This window comes from Leopardus geoffroyi, chromosome C3, assembly GCF_018350155.1.
Source record: "Leopardus geoffroyi isolate Oge1 chromosome C3, O.geoffroyi_Oge1_pat1.0, whole genome shotgun sequence".
Taxonomy (NCBI): domain Eukaryota; kingdom Metazoa; phylum Chordata; class Mammalia; order Carnivora; family Felidae; genus Leopardus; species Leopardus geoffroyi.
Window position 1 is genome coordinate 6,172,843 of NC_059338.1, and position 19,787 is coordinate 6,192,629.

A 19,787-nucleotide genomic window follows, 5' to 3' on the forward strand; every position below is an offset into this window, starting at 1 on the left:
AAAATAAATTAAAAAATACATGTTCGTAAAAAATGATTTGATATGAAGGAATCACACATGATGTATTTTTTCCTTCCAGTGTAACTATTTTGAGATTCATCCACCTTGTTACTTTATTGGTAGTTCATTCCTCTGTTGCTTAGTATTCCATTGAAGGCAGAGAACACAATTGCTTACCCCCATTCACCCTCCATTTTCGGATCCTATAAATAAAGCTCCTCTGAATGTTTATGTACAAATCTTTGTAGGGGTAGATGCTCTCGTTTCTCTTGTGTAAATACCTAGAAACAGACTGGTTGGGTTACATGGTAGATGTGTACTTGGCTTTTTAAGAAACGGCCAAACTGTTTTCCAGAGCGGTTGTACCACTTTGTGTTCTCAGAAGTAACGAGCGAGCAGTACCTGTACGTCCTCACCAGCGCCGGGTGTGGCCAGTCTCTTTCCCTGTAGCCTTTCTGGTCGGTGTGTAGTCATAGGGCGTGGTTTTCATTGGCATTTCCCTGATGACTAATAATTTCAACCTTTTTTTCACATACGTATTTGGCATCCACAGACTCTTGGTGAAGTGTCTTCGTATCTTTTGCCCATTTTCAATCGAGTTGTTTGTTCTCTTGTAATTGGCTTGAAAGTTCTTTGTATATTCTTAGATAGAAGTTCTTTATCAGATAGGTGAGTTGGATACATTTTCTCCCAATCTCTTGCTTGACTTCTCAATTTCTTAAATTCTTTTTTTTTTTTTTTTTAACATTTATTTTTGAGAGACCGAGAGAGACAAGAGTGTGTGTGGGGGAGGGCAGAGAGAGAGGGAGACGCAGAATCTGAAGCAGGCTCCAGGCTCTGAGCTGTCGGCACAGAGCCCGACGCGGGGCTCCAGCTCACAAACCGTGACATCATGACCTGAGCCAAAGTCGGATGCTCAACCGAATGAGTCACCCAGGTGCCCCTTGACTTCTCAATTTCTTATCGGTGTTTTTCAAAGAGTGGAAATTCTTAATTTTGATAAAGTCCAATTTATCAGCTTTTTCTTTTATGGATAGTTTTTATTGTTGTGAGAAATCTGTACATAACCCGAAGTCACAAAGAGTTTCTCATGTTTTCTTCTAAAAGTTTTACAGTTTTAGGTTTTCACGTAGGTCTGTGATCCGTATTGAGTTAATTTTTGTAAATGGTGCGGGGATGAATCCCAGAGTTCATTTTTTATACATGGCATCCAGTGTCGTGTGACAGTCAGTGCTAGGTTTTCATCCAGTAGCTTTTAAAAGGAGAACTAAACCAAAGCCAGGCTTAAAAGGTTATATACCAGGCTTCAGTTTTCTTTGTGTTAGCCTTAAGTCTTGTTAGGTTGTACACTTTGCTGGAACTTCTTAAAACAGTATCCTGTGATTGAACTTCCTCACCCTCAAATTTCCAGGCTTTATACTTAACCAATGAAATGTTATTTATACTCTTTGGAAACGTAACATATACTGTAGATAATTATAGCAAAAGTGTAATGGGTAGCGGAAGATATTGCCAAACCAAGATTCTGGAGACCAGATGAAATAAACACATAACATGTGCACATATATATCACAGCAGTAGGAAATACACAGAAAGTAAGTGAAAGAGGAACTAAAATTAAAGTTTTTAGAAGAACTGTTACTTTTTGTTTAATCTGCTAGTAGTTTTTTCCCTTCATTTAAAGAGAGCTGCAGAATTAGGCCCTAGAATTCATCTTTAAAAAAAAAAGTATATATATTACGTACGTTCGAATATGTGTAGACACACATTTTAGACATTGGCTTAAATAGAAAAATAGCACAGGGTATACAGGTAGTTCATTCATCCTGTAACATTGTGCAGCCTTACTCAGAAATAAGAGAAAAAAGTCTTTTTACTAAGTCATGAGTCATTACTTTTTTTTTTTTTTTTTTTTTTTTTTTTAATGAGTCACTACTTTTTAGTTTAATGGAGAAAATAACTTTTGGGGGAGTCATTACTTTTTAGTTTAGTTGGGAAAACTTTTGGAGGACTGATAGAGCATTTGTTTTGTAGGCAGTCATGAGGCCTGGGCTTTGGGGTCCGATGAATTTGGATTTCAACCAGCACTGTTTTACTGCAGGCAGACTCAAAGACTATCAGGAAAGACTTTTCAGAGCCTCAGGGTCCTTATCTCTAGTATAGTAATATTAATAGTTACTTTTTCCTAGGTTAATAAGTTTAAATGAAATGATAAATCAAGTACTAGCACAGTACTTAACACATAGTAGGTGTTCGGTATGTGATGTGTCTGTCATTAGGGGGACTGACCTTTGAAACATATGGCCACAGTTGGAAGAACCTATAAATGGATGGCAAGGGGAGATTGTTTTCCATTAGATGTAGCAAATCATCCATGATCCCTCCCAACTTCAGCTCACCATAGAGATTCATTTTGATGCTGTTTTTCCTTAACATCCATCAACAGAACCTAATTGGCATCTTTGCAAAGTATGAAATATGCAAGATTTTACAGTGGCTTTTACATTACCATTCATTTTCCAACTAGGTCAATGAAGGTTTGATTTCGATAGTTTAGACCTACCCTTTGTCACTTTTGGGGGGGAAAGGGAATGATAAATTTGAAAGGAAGGGCTTTCCAAACACAGATATACCCAGAATCTTCCTCAGTAGTCTATAATCTCTTACACTAGCCTTTAAAAAGTGATTTTAGAGTTCTTTTAAATATTTCCTGTATTGGTGCTAATTCAATGTTCATTTCACATAATGTCTGCAGAAACTCGAGACTTCGATGACGTACAGAAAACCGAGTGACAGCAGACACCAGCTTTTCTGTTCTTTTACTTTTTTTTTTTTTTTTTTTTTTACTTTTTAGTATTTTTTATCAAGTTTCTTTGTATTATTTCTTGCAAGACTTGGTATTGGTGGCATTGTTGTAGTTTAACTTTAGTCCCAGATTCCATGAAATAGAAATCAGAAGTAAAGATTTATAGAGGAGGGAGGGATGCAGGCCAAGGAGTGAACCAGAGTTTGACTAGAAAAAAAGGAGAGGGTGGGTGTGTGTGGCGGGCATTCCCAGGCAGGGTCATTCCTCGAGAGGGTGGTCAGCAGGCGGCTTGCATCTGCCTCATGAAGGGGTGGGGAGGAAAGATCACCTGGGAACCCTACAGAGGGGTCTCCCTCTTCCTGGGCTCCCAGCCCCCAGGGAGAAGGTTATTAGCAGGATCAGCCATAACCTCAAACAGGCTTTCCACCCACCTCTTAACCTGGTTTCACTCCAAGCTCTGCCCTGCCTAGAAAGCGAGTGAGAGATTGGCTTCCTTTGATCCCTCTTTCTGTTGTCTTCCCATTTCACCAGATTCTCATGTGATGGGGGAGGGATATAACCTACTCTCCTATTTTTAGTGTTTATTCAGATTGACTGTGTCGCATTTGTTTTGATGCATTTAGTGACATCAGCTGATAATTGAAAAGAAACTATGTAGTCTTTAACCTGACCTTTCCCTATTGATATCAGAGAGCCACATGGTATGTCATGAGTTCATCCAGAGGATATAATAAGCATTATTTTCGTGTGTAGCACAAAGCCAGTCTTTATTGTTTTCTTACAAATGTTAATGAAATAAATACTATCATACGTAGATTTTAATTTTTTAATATATATTTTTTCCGTTTTATTTTTGAGAGAAAGACAGAGCATGAGCGGGGAAGGGGCAGAGGGATAGGGAGACACAGAACGTGAAGCAGGCTCTGGGCTCTGAGCTGTCAGCACAGAGCCCGATGCAGGGCTCGAACTCAGGAACTGTGAACCTGAGCCGAAGCCAGACACTCAACTGACTGAGCCACCCAGGCACCCCTACATAGATTTCAAAACAGTTACATCAGCACAGGTTTGGTAATTATCAATAAATGTCATTGTACAAAGTTATGGTTCTTTCTCATTTTTAGATGAAACCTATTACCTTACATTATTATATATAATAGAAGTCATTAATTTAGGGGTACCTGGTTGACTCGGTAGAGCATGTGATTCTTGATCTTAGGGTTATAAGTTCGAGCCCCATGCTGGGTATAGAGATTGCTTAAAAATAAAATCTTGTTTTAAAAGAAATCTATAGGTTATTAAACATATTAAAAAATTACTGATCAAAGAACTTGAATTCAGATTTTAAAATAGCTCAAGTCTATTCTGATATAACAGCTTCACTGAAGTCTGAGGTTTGGGGGTCAGCTTTTTAAGTTATACAGTTTATCTTATTTTTTAGTAAAATATCCAGTTATTTATAATAGTGCACCATACAGAAAGAAACGGTCAATCTAATTTCTGTGCCTCGATGATCGCTAATTATTTGAAAGCTGTTCTCCTCCTAGGATTATTTTACCAAGTTTGTGTTCAGTTTAGATTAGGAAGAATATAGTGTTCTTTTTTTTTTTTTTTTTTAACGTTTATTTATTTTTGAGACAGAGCATAAATGGGGGAGGGGCAGAGAGAGAGGGAGACACAGAATCGGAAGCAGGCTCCAGGCTCTGAGCCATCAGCCCAGAGCCTGACGCGGGGCTCGAACTCACGGACCGTGAGATCGTGACCTGAGCTGAAGTCGGGCGCTTAACCGACTGAGCCACCCAGGCGCCCTGAGGAAGAATATAGTGTTCTTAAGCAAAAAGTTAATAGAACTAAAAACAAGTCCACACTCCATTGTTTTTATTTGTATTTTTGAGATTTTACTGTAGTTCTGGGTAGTTGACCTGACTTTAAAACATAAAGCTAGGAAGGCATGCTTTCCATCTATCAAAATGCAGTTCGTAATTTCATTTTGAAACAAAGTTCTATTTTAAGAAGGTGAATGGTAGTGATAAATACCAAATCCAAATTTCTAAAAACCCAGTCGTGCCTCTTTTGTTGCTCTTTAAGAGAAAAGATGAATATAAGATACCCTTAGAGCATAAAAGATTTCTTTCTTCAAATCTTTTAAGAATTGATTTTAGGCGTCTGAGTAGCTCAGTCAGTTAAGTATCTGACTCTTGATTTTGGCTTAGGTCATGATCTCAGTTTGTGAATTCGAGCCCTGTGTTGGACTGACAGAAGCTGCTTGGGATTCTCTCTCTTCCTCTCTCTCTGCCCCTTCCCTCCCACACATGTGTGTATGCGCACACTTTCTCTCTCAAATAAATAAACTTAAAAAAAATTGAGTTTATTATCCAGAAAACTTTTATTCATGCTAAGTGTGACTATTTGATTAATTGCTTTACTTTCATAATTAAAAAAAAAAAACACTCTTGCAAATGCAGCTGTCCTCAAAGAATTATTAAGAGATTGAACCATTTTATCCTTATTCATCTAACAAAATGTTTATTGAGTAGCCATTATATTCCAGGCTGTTCTCATTCTAAAGAATCCAGTGATAAAACAAAGCCCTCACTTTTATGTTCTAGCGACAAATACACAAATATGTAAAACGAATGTCAGTTTGTGGGAAATGCCAAGAAGGAAAATCAGGGTCAGAGGACAGAGCATACTTTTAAATGAACATTCAGAAAGTACTTTTGTTTTCAGGTTGAAGCATATAAAATCTTCGGCATATGTTGTTAAATTAAAAATTTTGATTTTTGACCATCGCTGCTGGTGGAAATTAGAGAAATTAAAAACTCATTGTACATATTTTGTATAAAAAAAATGTAGCCTCACCTAGTGAATTTAGCATTTATAAATGGAAGTGTCTATGGAGGAATAAAATCTTGAGTTAACCACTACTGTACTTTTCGCAGTAAAGTCTGCAGCTCATGAAATCTGTGATTCTGGAGTGGTTTCAGCTTGCACCAGCCCCTCGGGAGCCTGTTGACACAGCACCGAGTTACAGATTATTATTCAGCTGTAGAAGTTTTACGCTTAGGCATTTTCTTACATCTTCCTCTCTCAGTCCGTTGAAATCTTGTACTCTTGCCAAATAAAACAAATCTCATACTAATAAGAAGCTATAAATAAACAGTAGGAGCATGAGTCAGAGCCAGCATCACCCTTATTCCTTGTGTGTACCTCTCTACTGCTCCCCAATATGTTCATTTTGCACAAACACGTAGCACTGCGTAACTACTCTTCTACAGAGCAGCTCCAGGTAGTTAAGCGAAGGTGATTGTGTAGAACTCAACAATCCTGTGACTCCCAGATTTCTGGTCTGTTACCACAGTCAGAAGCAGAATGTCAAACTTGGCATCCTGTTGGTGGGAGACAGAAATCTGTGTCCTACCTTTCCTGTCTAAATCCCTGAAGAGCCCAGCCCAGAAGACGGCAGTGAGGACTCCCAGGAGGGATGTAGCACAGTTGAGCAACTTTCCAGGGAGGAAAAAAAAGAGAAAGATGAGCTGCTTGAGAGTCCCATGTCTTCTGCTAGCCAGGTCCCGTCTGATAAGTTTTATCCTATTTTGCTTCATTAATTCATTTATTCATTCAGTAAATGTTCATTGAACACTTGCTTTTGGCAGACACTGTGCTACCATAGACTGTATAAAAATGAATAAGCTAAAATCCTTGTCCTCCAAGAGGTTATCATAGTGGAGACAAGTGACTTGTAAATCTAAAATGACAACGCTGTGATAGGAACTGTGAAAGAGATACATGCAGAATACTCTGAGATTACAAACAGAACTACTGTTTCCGGAGCATTTAGTGTCCTAGCTGTTTGAGGTAAGTTGTTTCATTTAACCTTCTCGGCAGCTTTATGAGGTAGATATTACTACACTATGTAACTTGTGCCCAGAACACTAACCTCACCGAGGAAGGAGGGGGTGGTACCTGGGTAGGTTTCTTCACCGAACACCCCTTGAGTTGATTCTAGAAGGGGGAACGAGTAGGGTAGAGCGGGAGGAGGAGGAGGCAGTGTGGCGTTCACACAGAGAGAGGTGAATACATAAGTGCAGAGGACATAGGAGAGAGCCTCTGTTGAAATGGAGAGTAGCTTCTGGGAAACAAAAGATGGCAGGGTCCATTCGTGGAGGAACTTGTGGGCCATGCCTAACGAATCTGGTCCATACCCTGTAGAAGATGGAAATGTGGCCAGACACGCATTTTAAGAAGGTAACTGCAGTTGTTTGTACCAGATGTTACAAGAGGGTTTGTACTTTCAAAGGAAGTAATTTCTTTAAAGAAGAAATTCTCCATTGTTAGGCATCGTTTTAAGCATATACAAACATTAAGTTCTCAAAGCATCTTAAACTTCTAGACTTATAGCTATAAAGCCAAAGTAATTGTGTAAATTAAATAGAAATAAAATTACAAAGAGAATAAAATTAACACCAACAACATGAATTTACGTAAAAGATCATGTTGGTGGGAAGTAGTCACGCCTGACAAGTGAGCGTGATGCCAACTCTCACGGTGCAGGTTCTTTGCATTTTTACTTAGACGTTTTCTCACTACCGAGTACTCTCTGAGAACCGAATTCTCCCTCGTTTTCTCTCTCTGACCCACTAAGGAAACCTTTGCTCCATCTGATTAACAGTTGTTTGGGAGAAGGGGAAACAAAGATAACCATACCTAATAGGCTTTTCTCTCTGATCAGTTAAGGTAGTGGTACTGGTACTGGGGACGCCTGGGGGGCTCAGCTGGTTAAGCATCCAAATCTTTTGTTATTGAAAAAAATCGTTTTTATTTGAGAGAGAAAGAGAGCAGGGGAGAGGCGGAGAGAGCAGGAGGGAGAGAATCCCAAGCAGGGTCCACACTGTCTGCACGGACCCCGATGTGGAGCTCGAACTCACGAACCACAAGATCATGACCTGAGCCAAAACCAAGAGTAGGATGCTTAACCGACTGAGCCATCGGGTGCCCCTGGTTAAGCATCCGACTCTTGATTTTGGCTCAGTCATGATCTCACAGTTTTTGAGATCGAGACCCAAGTTGGGCTCTGTGCTGACAGCATGGAGCCTACTTGGGATTCTCTCTCTCTCTCCTTCTCTCTCTGTCCCTCCCCTGCTTGTGCTTTCTGTCTCTCTCAAAAAATAAATAATCCAATAAACCTTTAAAAATGAAAATAAGATAATGGTACTTGGTGGCATTACAATCATAAAAAATAGAATTACTGGCCCCCAAATTGCATGGCAGTTATAATATCACCCCAGAATATGCTTTACATCGATTGTTTTATCGTCACCGTGAATCCACACAAATAATTACAGGGAACTGATGGACCACAGTATGTGAAATGCAGAACTAGAGGGTTCATTGTTCATCCAGAACAGGTGTTTTGAAAACAAGGGAGCCATCAGTGCCTTGGGTAGAGAGTCATTGGCCAAATCATTTAAAAGAGTCAGGCATCTGGGACCCAGAGGTTAATAGATTTTGGTTAGAATCCATGATCTTAGAGATCCTTGATAGTAGACATCAGTATTTCCAAATTACACCAATTATGTCATTTGTAAGAGAAAATACAAATGTGATGAAGACATGGCAATTGCAGAAAGGGTTCTGCTGAGAAATGTACTTTTCAGCCAAGGTAGCTAGTAACGTTTGCGCTGCCTTCACTTACGTCCTCTGTGATGACGGATTCTAAGAAACTCAAGCAAGTTTTTTTTTTTTTTTTTAATTGCTTACATCCAACTCTGTAATACAGTGAGCCATCACTGATAAATCACAAGACCGTGAACAAGAAAAGTATACCTTGATTTGTTTGTATAGAATTCACAGTTCTCCATTCCAGAGAGTGAAGGGAGATGTTGGAATGTCGATGCCTCTCCTTTAATAATAGCTAACATTTACTGAGCACGTCCCACGTTCAAGGCACTGTGCCGAACTCTTCATTAACTAGATCCTCAAAACAACTTTTATGAGATAGCTATTATTATAATGCTCATTTTATAGATGAAGAGAATGCAGCAGAGAGAGGTAAAATAACCGAGCAGGGTCACATGGCTGGTAACTAGCAAAGCCGGGGTTGGAACGTGGCAGGGTGACTGCACAGCCTTAACCACAGTGCTGTGTTGCCACTCCTCTTTGCATAAAGGTGTGCACAGGTTAGACCTGGAGACAGATCCTGGAGATGTTGGATTGGCAGCTACGACCGACCAGAGGCCATGGCAGCAGGTGCTTCTACACTGTTTATTTCTGTACCTTTGCTTGCTGCAGACCAGGAGGAAGAATGAGAGGGGGAAGGGAGGCATTTGTCAACCTAGAGAGTGACTCTGGCAGCGTTCTCACTGACTACATTGGAAAACGAAGCATTTTATGCTCACTAGGGGGTACCGATAAGTTTTGAATGAAGCCCTTTGGTCTAGATAACTTAAGGTCCATTGCAATCTAGAGATGAAGAATTTTATCAACATAAGGGCTCATCAGAATCTTATGGTTATAGGGGCGCCTGGGTGGCACAGTCGGTTGAGCGTCCGACTTCAGCCAGGTCACGATCTCACGGTCCGTGAGTTCGAGCCCCGCATCGGGCTCTGGGCTGATGGCTCAGAGCCTGGAGCCTGTTTCCGATTCTGTGTCTCCCTCTCTCTCTGCCCCTCCCCCGTTCATGCTCTGTCTCTCTCTGTCCCAAAAATAAATAAACGTTGAAAAAAAAAAAAAAAAGAATCTTATGATTATCTAGGTTTAGCCCCATTGATTATATTTCTCCTAACTTCTATTGACAGAAAGCTGTGAGGAAATAAGTATTTTGAAGGATTAAATTCCAATCTGTATCTCCAAGTTACATTTATTTATTTATTTACAATTTTTTTTTTTTTTTAATGTTTATTGTTGAGCGCAAGCGTGAGCGGTGGAGGAACAGAGAGAGACAGGGAGATACAGAATCTGAAGCAGGCTCCAGGCTCCCAGCTGTCGGCACAGAGCCCAACACGGGGCTCGAACTCAAAAACGGCGAGATCACGACTTGAGCCAAAGTCAGCCGCTTGACCGACTGAGCCACCCAGGCGCCCCTCGAAGTTACATTCATATCCAAGAGTTGACACAATAGTTGCTTAGACTAATTCGCTAAATGGAACTCATACATAGGACCACAGAATCCTTTCTTTACAGGCTTAGTTTCAGAGCTGGAGGATATTTAAAGGATAAATCAATCCTTAAATCTGTAGGTATTACTAAAAGAAGAGTGGTGTGTCAGTCTTGGCATCCGTACATGCTGAACCCTGCTGGGCTGTGGAGAAAGGAGAAACTGACCTGAACAAGACAACACTACACAGCTGTTCATGGCTTTCTTCCACCTGTTAGCACTCGGTGTCCATTTCATGGGTGGAATCATAGCATGCAAGTGCATTAAATAATTTTTAAAAACAACTGCTGATTGCTGATGGTCAGTGGGGAAAGCAGCATTAGGAGCTGTCATTTTCCTACCAACTGTTGCTTTCATTAACAAGGACAAGAAACGTGAATGAATACAATTCTTACACCACGCCAGAAAAAAAGAGCAGCTGAGCCCCCTGAGCCCCCTCCCCAAGGATTTTATATCCTGTCATCAGACAACTAAAGAAAATAATTTCATATAAATGGCTGCATTAGTCAGTGTCATAATATAAAAAGTCCTCCGTTATCTAAAAGAGCAACTAGAAATATTTTCTCTTTGAAAATAGAGTAACCAAACTGCCCTACGATCCAGCAGTTGTACTACTAGATTTTTACCCAAAGGATACAAAAATACTGATTTGAAGGGACAGTGCAACCCGATGTCTATACCACTACTATCAGCAATAGCCAAACTTTGTAAAGAGCCCAGGTGTCCATCAACTGATGAACGGATACAGAAGATGTGGTATATACAGTGGATTATTACTCAGCCAGTTGGAATGATGTGGATGGAGCTAGAGTGTATTATGCTAAGCAAAATAAGTCCACCAGAGAAAGACAAATACCATATGATTTCACTCATATGTGGAATCTGGGACACAAAGCAGATGAACATATTTGAAGGGGCAAAAAAAGAGACAGGAAAGCAAACCGTAAGAGACTGTTAATGATAGAGAACTAACTGGAGGGAGGTGGAAGTGGGATGGGTTAAGTGGGTAATGGGTATTAAGGAAGACGCTTGTTGTGATGAGCACTGGGTGTTTTACTTAAGCGATGAATCACTAAATTGTACTCCAGAAACCAGTATTACACTAAATGTTAACTAACTAGAATTTAAATAAAAATTTGGAATAAGAAAAAAAGAGTAACCATTTGATAAACCATATATAGCACTGAGGATATTTTTCAATTAAAGAGAATTTCTATAGTAGCTCTCTTGTAATCTGTTATAGCCAAACTTATGAAGAAAATCAAGGTGTGGGAAAGCTGTGGTCATGTTTTAAGATTGGATTTTCCTTTCCCGTTTGATCGCTCTATCTAAATTCCCATTAACTTGAATGTAAATTTGCATGTGTAAAAATATATGTATATCCAAGTTATCTCTTAGGAGAGGTTTAATGTAGGTATAAATAGAAATTCTTCCTTTAACCACAAAAAGAAAAAATTAGTATTGAATTCTGCCTTTTCTCATCTCTTCATATCCAAAACTATCACCATGTACTATTAATTGTACTTCCTAAAACTCTATATTCTTCTCTCCAGCCCCATTGCCATCACTTTGAGGCATGCTTTGGATTCTATCAGCAGTCTCTCTCTATTCTCCTCTTCAGATCCACCTCGACCACTGAAGTCCTCCATCTGTGTGTGTATGTGTGTGTGTGTTTGTGTTTTCCCTGCCTTTCACTGGCTTTTTATTAAATCCAAGTTCCTTAATCATGGCAAACAGGGCCCTGCCTCTAGGAGCTGGTCCTTGCTTACCCTCCTGCCTCATTTCCTGCCACTTTCCCTCCTACCTGAAGATCCAGCTTACCAGTAGTTCCCCAATACCCACCCCATACACACCACAATATGTATACACCTTTATCCCCATACACACATCGTTGAAAATATAATTCCCTCTACCACACCTTTGTCACATTCCAAGACCTGAAATGATCGAAACACAGAAATTTCATCCCCTAATTGGGGCCGAACACAGTTGACTTGAATACAAGTGAATGCTAGTTTGTTAGTCTAGTTATCTTACTGTGGTACATGTGTTCTTGGAGCTTTGAGGCACTCCCCAGTTCGTGCCTCAGAGCTAAGGAATTTCTTTACAAACAGCCCGCTTCAGGAATTGCCTTGTCCTCAACTTTGGACAACTGTGAAGGGGCTTTCCCCCTTCCCCATGGGGTCAGCTGAGGCTTAGAGATTTCATCAGCTTCTCCCTCTGCTGTAGCTCTTCCTTTCCAGGGGTCCTTTGGTTAAGAACAGCCCCTAATAAATTTCCTGGAAGCAATCTCTGTCCGCTTGCTGCGGAGACCAACCTGTAACGTGTCTTGTTGATACTTTTTTGTTCTAGATCTTGTGAAGTCATGGTTTGCTAAAATCTTACTAATTCAAGGTTGTTTCATCAGATGGGTATTGAGCACCTGCTCCACACCAGGCATTGTGCCACATGCAGCGGAGACAAATTAAGACTTGGCCTATGCCCTGAGGAAGTTTGCAGTTCAATTGAGGCGACAGTTGCGTTCAGAACTTGTAACATCTTTAGAATAATCCTTTTTTGATCTAAACTTTAATAATTTCAGTATAAAATCAAAGGTACGCACTATGGTATTGCAAAGAACAAAAGGAAAGTATTTCAGGAAAATGAAAGTAAAACAAGTAGAGCGATCGTGGATCTCCTTGAGCTTCTATGTATAAAGTACATCGACTTGTCTGCTCGGTCCTCACAGTGCTCAAGTTTACCGATGGTCTTCGGAACCGTCTTTCCTGCGCAGGCTTCCGGCCGAGAGGCCGGGGGTGGGGGTGGGGTTGGGGGACTGCTCCGGGAACTAGATCCGCAGTCCCCCCGACCCCCACTGCACACACACAGGTGCCAGGGCCGCCTGGCTGGGGCGTTGCCCGGAGGGCGCGGTCGGCACGTGGCTCCCTCCCCTCCCCACCCTCCGCGGGCCGGGGCCGCGCCGCCGGGAGTCCGGGACGTCACTTCCGGCGTGGCTGGGCATGGTCTGTTGGGAGTTGGCCGTGGCGGCGGAAGCCCAAGGCCGGCCCGCCGGCCGCGGGGGGAGCCCGGGTAGTGTCCGCCGCCCCAACGCTCGACGCCCCTGGACGTCATGGCTTCCCCGCTGAAGCTGGAGCAGGACGTGCGGGGGAAAGTGGATTCGTTTCGGGCCCGCATCGCGCAGGAGGCCGAGGATCTGGTGTCCACCTTCTTCCCTCAGAAGCTGTCGGAGCTGGATAGTCGGGTCCAGGAGCTGCGCCTGCAAGACCTGTCCAGAATCCGTTCGGTGCCGGCCCCGGAGCCCCCCGACACCGCGGGGGACGGGCCCAACCGGGACCCGCCGCCTCCGCAGACCCAGCCCTCGGTCAAAGTGCCGGCACTGCCGGGCGGCGAGGGACAGCTGCTGCGGAGCAACCAGCATCTGGTGGAGCTGATCGAGCGGGTGAAACCCGAGATCGAGCTGCTGAGGGAGAAATGCAACACGGTGCGCATGTGGGTGCAGCTGCTCATCCCGAAGGTGGAGGACGGCAACAACTTCGGAGTGTCCATCCAGGAGGACACCGTGGACCAGCTGTGGACCGTGGAGAGCACGGCAGCCTCCTATCTGCGCCGCTTCTCCACCTACTACAACACCAGGGCCAAGCTGGTGTCCAAGATCGTGAAGTACCCCCAGGTGGAAGATTATCGCCGCACGGTGGCCGAGGTGGACGAAAACGAGTACCTGAGCGTGCGCCAGATCCTGCTGCACGTGCGGAACCAGTACGCCACCCTGCATGATGTGATCCTCAAAAACATCGAGAAGATCAAGACCCCTCGGAGCACCAACACTGACAACCTCTACTGAGGACCTGCCCCCACCCCTCTTTCCTTCGGGAGGTGGCCGAGCTGTTCGGGCAGCCGAAGGGGGTTAGAAATGACACTGTAGGTGATGGACCGACTGGAAACGTGCCCGACCGTTCAGTGACGGTTTCGTACAGCTTATCCTCCCACTGAGTACTTCCGGTGTAGTTTTTATTTGCTTTTTCTTTCGCTGAGAGGATGGGGACAAGCCATCTGGTAGAAGGTGGTAGGGTTGGCCAAGGAAAAGGACTGCCATTTTTAGAAACAGCTTTTAAAAGCAGCTTCGTAGACGAATGTGGGCCAGGGTTTCTCTTTTATGGCATTGCTGGCATTGAATGGTTTGAGGGGTTACTCCAGGAAAAAAATGTTTAAAAGAAAGCTAAATGAAGCTTTTCCTGAGGTTCTGCTATGTGTTACTTTGTTCAAACCTCAGAAATGCTCCTTTCGTCACCATCGTCTGTTTTTTTTTTTTTTTTTTTTTTTGCAAGGAAAGGAGTTTACGGAGATGTGTCGAGGTCACCGTACGTCTCCCGTTTGGCAGATTGAAATAAAACTTGGTTTTAACATCTTGCGATGGACTCAGCGTGCTTATCAGAATGTAGTCTTCAGTGGCACAGGGTTTCCCCCCTCCTCGGTTGGACCCCCCACGCTCGAGATTTCCCAGCTCTGACGTGTGAGAAAAATGAGCAGATAAAGAGTCTTCGACCTTTAGTGTTCTGAAGAAATGCACACCCCACGCCTCCCTTAGAGCGAACAGGGATCTGTGCACACTGCGTCCTTGCACGACCTTCTACCATCTCCACGTCTTCCAGTTTTCTTTCACGCAGCTGAGGATTTCCTGGGTGTGTTCACTTGCCTCAGAAGTTCCTGTTGGATCCTTTAAGCTTTGTATCGCATTTGCTTTTTTTTTTTTTTTTTCTTCCTCCATTGAATTTCATCTCTGTTTCCCCTCTCACCTCTTGAGATATCTCTTAGGGCGGCTCGTTCGAATTTCCATCTCAAAAGATGTGGATCGTTATTTAAATCCAAAGACTCTAAAACGTAACTTTGGGTGTTTACCTCCTGCTTTTGGGGTCGGGTTGAGAGGGAACCGTTGTCTTTTTCCTGGGTGATCTATACCGTTGGTATTTTTCAAGCCCCGCATTTCCAGATTTCAGTTGCAGTAGATTATTACGCTCTTGAGTCACCTCATGCATCGCAGAGAACTTCTGTCTTTTGATGCGAGGAATCCTCTCTCCCTAGTGGTTTTTGTTCCGAATTTCATGTTTTCTGATAGTAAAGGTACTTTAGTCAGCTTTTTAGTATTAATATTAATCTGAGGATCGTCACTGCTCAGAAATACCATTGGGAAAAAGCATGAGCAGAGCGCATTTTGATGCCTTTTTATATACAGGAATGAGATCATCTCTGTGCCCGGTGGATAGCTTCCTCTCTTTTTCCCGTTCAGCTACTTGTACCCTGAATCCTCATAATGTTTTTGAAACTATATACATACGTAAGTTATGACCTTGGTCTTTTAAAGTATTTTATAGTAGTACTTTCATGCGGTAAATTATTTCTCAAATGAGCTTTTGGGGGGAAAATTATGAGGGATTAAACTTATTTTTTGTGAGAGGTGAAAATGTATTTCCCATTGCAATTTCTTTTCTACATAAGACCCTCTGAAACAAGGTGACCATATAAAAGAGTCTGGTGCCTATTTTGAAACATCTGTTAGGGGCGCCTGGGGTGGCTCAGTCAGTTAAGCGTCTGGCTTCGGCTCAGGTCATGATCTCACAGTTACAGGTTCGAGCCCCGGGTCAGGTTCTGTGCTGACATCTCAGAGCCTGGAGCCTGCTTTGGATTCTGTGTCTTCCTCTCTCTCTGCCCCTCCCCTGCGTGCACTGTCTCTGTCTCTCTCTCTCTCTCTCTCTCTCTCTCAAAAAATAAAAAAAAATTAAACTTATTTGTAATTCTGTCTTTTCCCCTTTTTTAGTAATATCTCTGTGAGGATATAGTTCTTGCCACAAATGCAATTACCTTCTGAACTTGTTTATGGATAAGGGTGAAAACATGAATCATTTCATGTCTTCTTTTGATTGATCCGAATGTTCCCTCTCCCCCTTTCCCTACTTAATGAATGAAATCACTTTTGAATGAGGCTTTTTCTTCAGGAGTTTCTCTTCAACGTGTTTTCGTTGCCAGGAGTGAAAACTAGCATGAATCTTTAAGGACAGACTTGACTCTACAGGCTGTTAGAAAAACATTTCCTCTTTATCAGCAAGAATTATTTAAGATGTAAAGCGGAGATGTTTTCTTGTGCATATTTTTAAAAATAGAAATGTTTCCGAGTTTGAACTATACCACATTATGGTGGGCAGATTTTTTGTTTTTTCTAACATGGTAGGGATACGCATTATGTTTTCCTGAGGTTGGTGTCAGTGTCTCTCTAGGAAGTGCCGAATGATTCTTGGCATTTCTTTTGCTTTTTCATTTTCCTTCTCTGTTTCACCTGAGTGAGTAAAGAGATGATATTTCTCCATGAGGAAAGTGAGTTAGTGACGTAGAATTCTGTTGCAATCACCTTTGGTTTTTAAAATTTTATTTATAGGGGTGCCTGGGTGGCTCAGTCTGTTAAGTGTCCAACTTCAGCTCAGGTCATGATCTCATGGCTCGTGATTGCGAGCCCCGCATCGGGCTCTGTGCTGACAGCTTGGAGCCTGGAGCCTGCTTTGGATTCTGTGTCTCCCTCTCTCTCTGCCCCCTCTCCCACCTGCGCGCGCGCGCACGTTTGTTCTCTCTCTCTCAAAAATAAATAAATATTAAAAAATTTTATTAAAAAAATTTTTATTTATAGTGGGGCGCCTGGGTGGCTCAGTGGGTTAAATGTCCGACTTTTGATTGGAGCTCAGGACATGATCTCACGGTTCATGGGTTTGAGCCCCGTGTCAGGCTCTGTGCTGACAGCTCGCAACCTGCTTGGAGCCTCTCCCTCTCTGTGTGCTCCTCCCCCTGTTGCTCTCTTGCTCCTGTTCCCTCCCTCCCTCCCTCCCTCCCTCCCTTTCTCTCTCTCTCTCAAAATAAATAAACTTTAAAGAAAAATAAAATTTTATTTGTAGTTACATCTAGAAAACGAACCTCGTACTTGGGCCTACTCTTACTAAGATGGATATGAATATTTTTCTATTCTATATAAATCAGAAAGATTTGTAAACTGGCTTAGTAGAAACTCTATTTTCAAAATAAACTAAAAAAAAATGATACTGGGGTAAAATAAATTCATTGTTTTGTTGAACTTCTGAAAAGACCGAGTCTTTCAAATCTGACTTGAAACAGCAGCAACAACAAAACATCTGGCCTAATAGAAAAACCTCTGTCTGCATTTGACATTCCCCCTTGTGAGTTCTTTATTTACCTTGTAAGGTATTCTATCTGAATCACAAAAGTGCCAGGAACAGTTTGGCAGGCATTTAATTGCACACAGGCATGTAATGGACAATGTAAGAGACGTCCAAACTTAGTTTTCAGGCATGGTTCATCTTCTCAGGTCTAAATTATCTGTTCCAGAGGCGCTTGGGTGGCTCAGTTGGTTAAGCATCCAACTTCGGCTCAGGTCATAATCTCCTGGTTCGTGAGCTGGAGCCCCACGTCTGGCTCTGTGCTGGCAGCTCGGAGCCTGGAGCCTGCTTCATATTCTGTGTCTCCCTCTCTCTCTGCCCCTCCCCTGCTTGTACTCTCACTCCCTCTCTCTCAAAAATAAATAAATGTTAAAAGTTTTAAAAGTATCTGTTCCGTGCACAACATAGCCATCATATTTTGCTTGTTCGTTTTACTCCTAAGCTTTGCCAAACCCTGTGCCAGATTGAAACAAATCGTCTCTCATACCCAGGCATGTCTTTTACTAAGAAAAGACGCATGTCCTCCATAGTTAAGGATTTTTGGTATTTGCATTATTTCCCTGTTCTAACACTATACCCAACCAAACTGGAGCTGGAACACTTTTATAAAGTGCCTTCTGCAAAAATCAAGCCTTTTGTGATTTTCCCCTTTCTTGTAAATGGTTGCAAAAGCTCTTACAAGAATAGACCTATTTTAGGAACTGGTGTGAATACAACTGGTGGTTTCTGATACATGTGACTTGCCCATTATTGGCACTTACAGCCCCAGTCTTGTCCCTTTTAAAAGACTGCTGAATTGAGATAGCATGTTTTGATGTTTTATTCTTTTTTTTTTTTTTTTTAATTTTTTTTAACGTTTATTTTTGAGACAGAGAGAGACAGAGCATGAACGGGGGAGGGTCAGAGAGAGGGAGACACAGAATCTGAAACAGGCTCCAGGCTCCGAGCTGTCAGCACAGAGCCCGACGCGGGGCTCGAACTCACGGAGCGCGAGATCATGACCTGAGCCGAAGTCGGCCGCTTAACCGACTGAGCCACCCAGGCGCCCCTTGATGTTTTATTCTTAAAAAATGGTTTTAAAAACTTACTTTGGGATTAAATAAGTGTAGTTTTAAGTTCTTTTTATAATTGGTGACAGCTGCTGACTCAGATTTGATTTGAAACTCGGGTATTGGTAGATCTGGGTTTTAGAACGGAGGGAAGATTCTTTTTTTTTTTTTTTTTTTTAATTTTTTTTTTTCAACGTTTATTTATTTTTGGGACAGAGAGAGACAGAGCATGAACGGGGGAGGGGCAGAGAGAGAGGGAGACACAGAATCGGAAACAGGCTCCAGGCTCTGAGCCATCAGCCCAGAGTCCGACGTGGGGCTCGAACTCACGGACCGCGAGATCGTGACCTGGCTGAAGTCGGACGCCTAACCGACTGGGCCACCCAGGCGCCCCAAGAACGGAGGGAAGATTCTTAAATGATGTAGAAGAGGCTTAATTTTTAAGGTCTGAAACTTTGGAGCTTAGATTTTTTTTAAATTACTGAATTGTTTATAAATTCCTTGGTTGTCAGAGGCAACAGTTTTTATAGTCTTTATGAGGTTTTCATGTTTCTACAGAATTCTTACCAAGTGGCCTTAACCATTAATAGATAACTGTGTGATCAGTTTTAAAGCTCAAAAGAACGATCTCAGTGCTCAGAAAGTTGGAAAAATAAACAGGGAGGAATTACTCATAACCCTATAGTTCAAAGTTATTGAAATGTACTTGTGGGTTTCATTTATTTTAAAGAATGCATACACGTTTTTAAATCACTGCAAATCATTATGCATATTTCTGTAGAGGATAGGCGTTTCTATTTAGATCCGATCTAGCCAAAATCAGTTTCATTTGACTGATACCCCAGGTTCAGAAATAGCAGTAGGTAAATCCCCTTTCACTTGCTTTCCCAAGGATTCTTGTGGCTCTGTCACCTGACGGTGAGAGTATTTGTCTGAAGCACAGATTTTGACCAGAGTGTGGAAAATCGAGATCAGGTAGCCAGGAGGACACGTGCCTAGAATGTTTCGACATGTAGATGAGGAGGTTACGCTGCTTTTGGGTTGGGGCTCCATATGGCATTAGCAATATAGCTGTAATAATTTCACTCTTTAGTGCTTATCTTCTCCCAAGAAATGCATATTAATTACCTTTATGAAATGTGTATAAGAGAGCAGTGGCATTATTTTATACTGACTAGAGGAGTCATTCCTATGTGCATGATTTGTTATGAGTGGGAGGGAATCCTACTTCCTCTGTCAACATGTAAACATTTCTGAAAGATCCTATTGTGCACTGACATCAAGGCATTTTTTAGAAATTACTGATCCTTTAAAAAAAAAACAAAAACAAAGGACTCAGTCAGTTAGGGAACAGGTGCTGGACCACCCTTGTTCTTGGCATTGGAACACTATTCTGCTAACTCATTAGTATCTGCCCACCTTCAACTGAAATTACTCCTGGGAAGCAGAATATATGTTTAAAAGTTTCAGATTTATCTTTTCATCAACAATACTAGGTGCTTTCTGTTCGATGACCATACATTTGTGTATGGTTTTCTTTATTGTGCTAGGTCTTTGAGTTCCTA

The 19,787-nt window shown here is 42.0% G+C and overlaps 2 protein-coding genes across 5 annotated transcripts in view; both read left to right on the plus strand.

Moving 5' to 3' along the window:
* The window catches only part of ATF6 (activating transcription factor 6), a 202,722-nt gene that overhangs the window by 104,190 nt on the left and 78,745 nt on the right, over positions 1-19,787 (plus strand). The window lies entirely within an intron of this gene.
* On the plus strand, positions 12,896-14,362 carry LOC123586946 (proteasome activator complex subunit 3-like). Its single transcript, XM_045456589.1, has one exon. It carries the CDS (start codon positions 13,069-13,071, stop codon positions 13,798-13,800), a length of 732 nt encoding a protein of 243 aa, XP_045312545.1. The 5' UTR covers positions 12,896-13,068; the 3' UTR covers positions 13,801-14,362.

Bases quoted from the DNA above. Each gene is read 5' to 3' on its own strand.
- LOC123586946 (XM_045456589.1), top strand. From the start codon at position 13,069: ATGGCTTCCCCGCTGAAGCTGGAGCAGGACGTGCGGGGGAAAGTGGAT.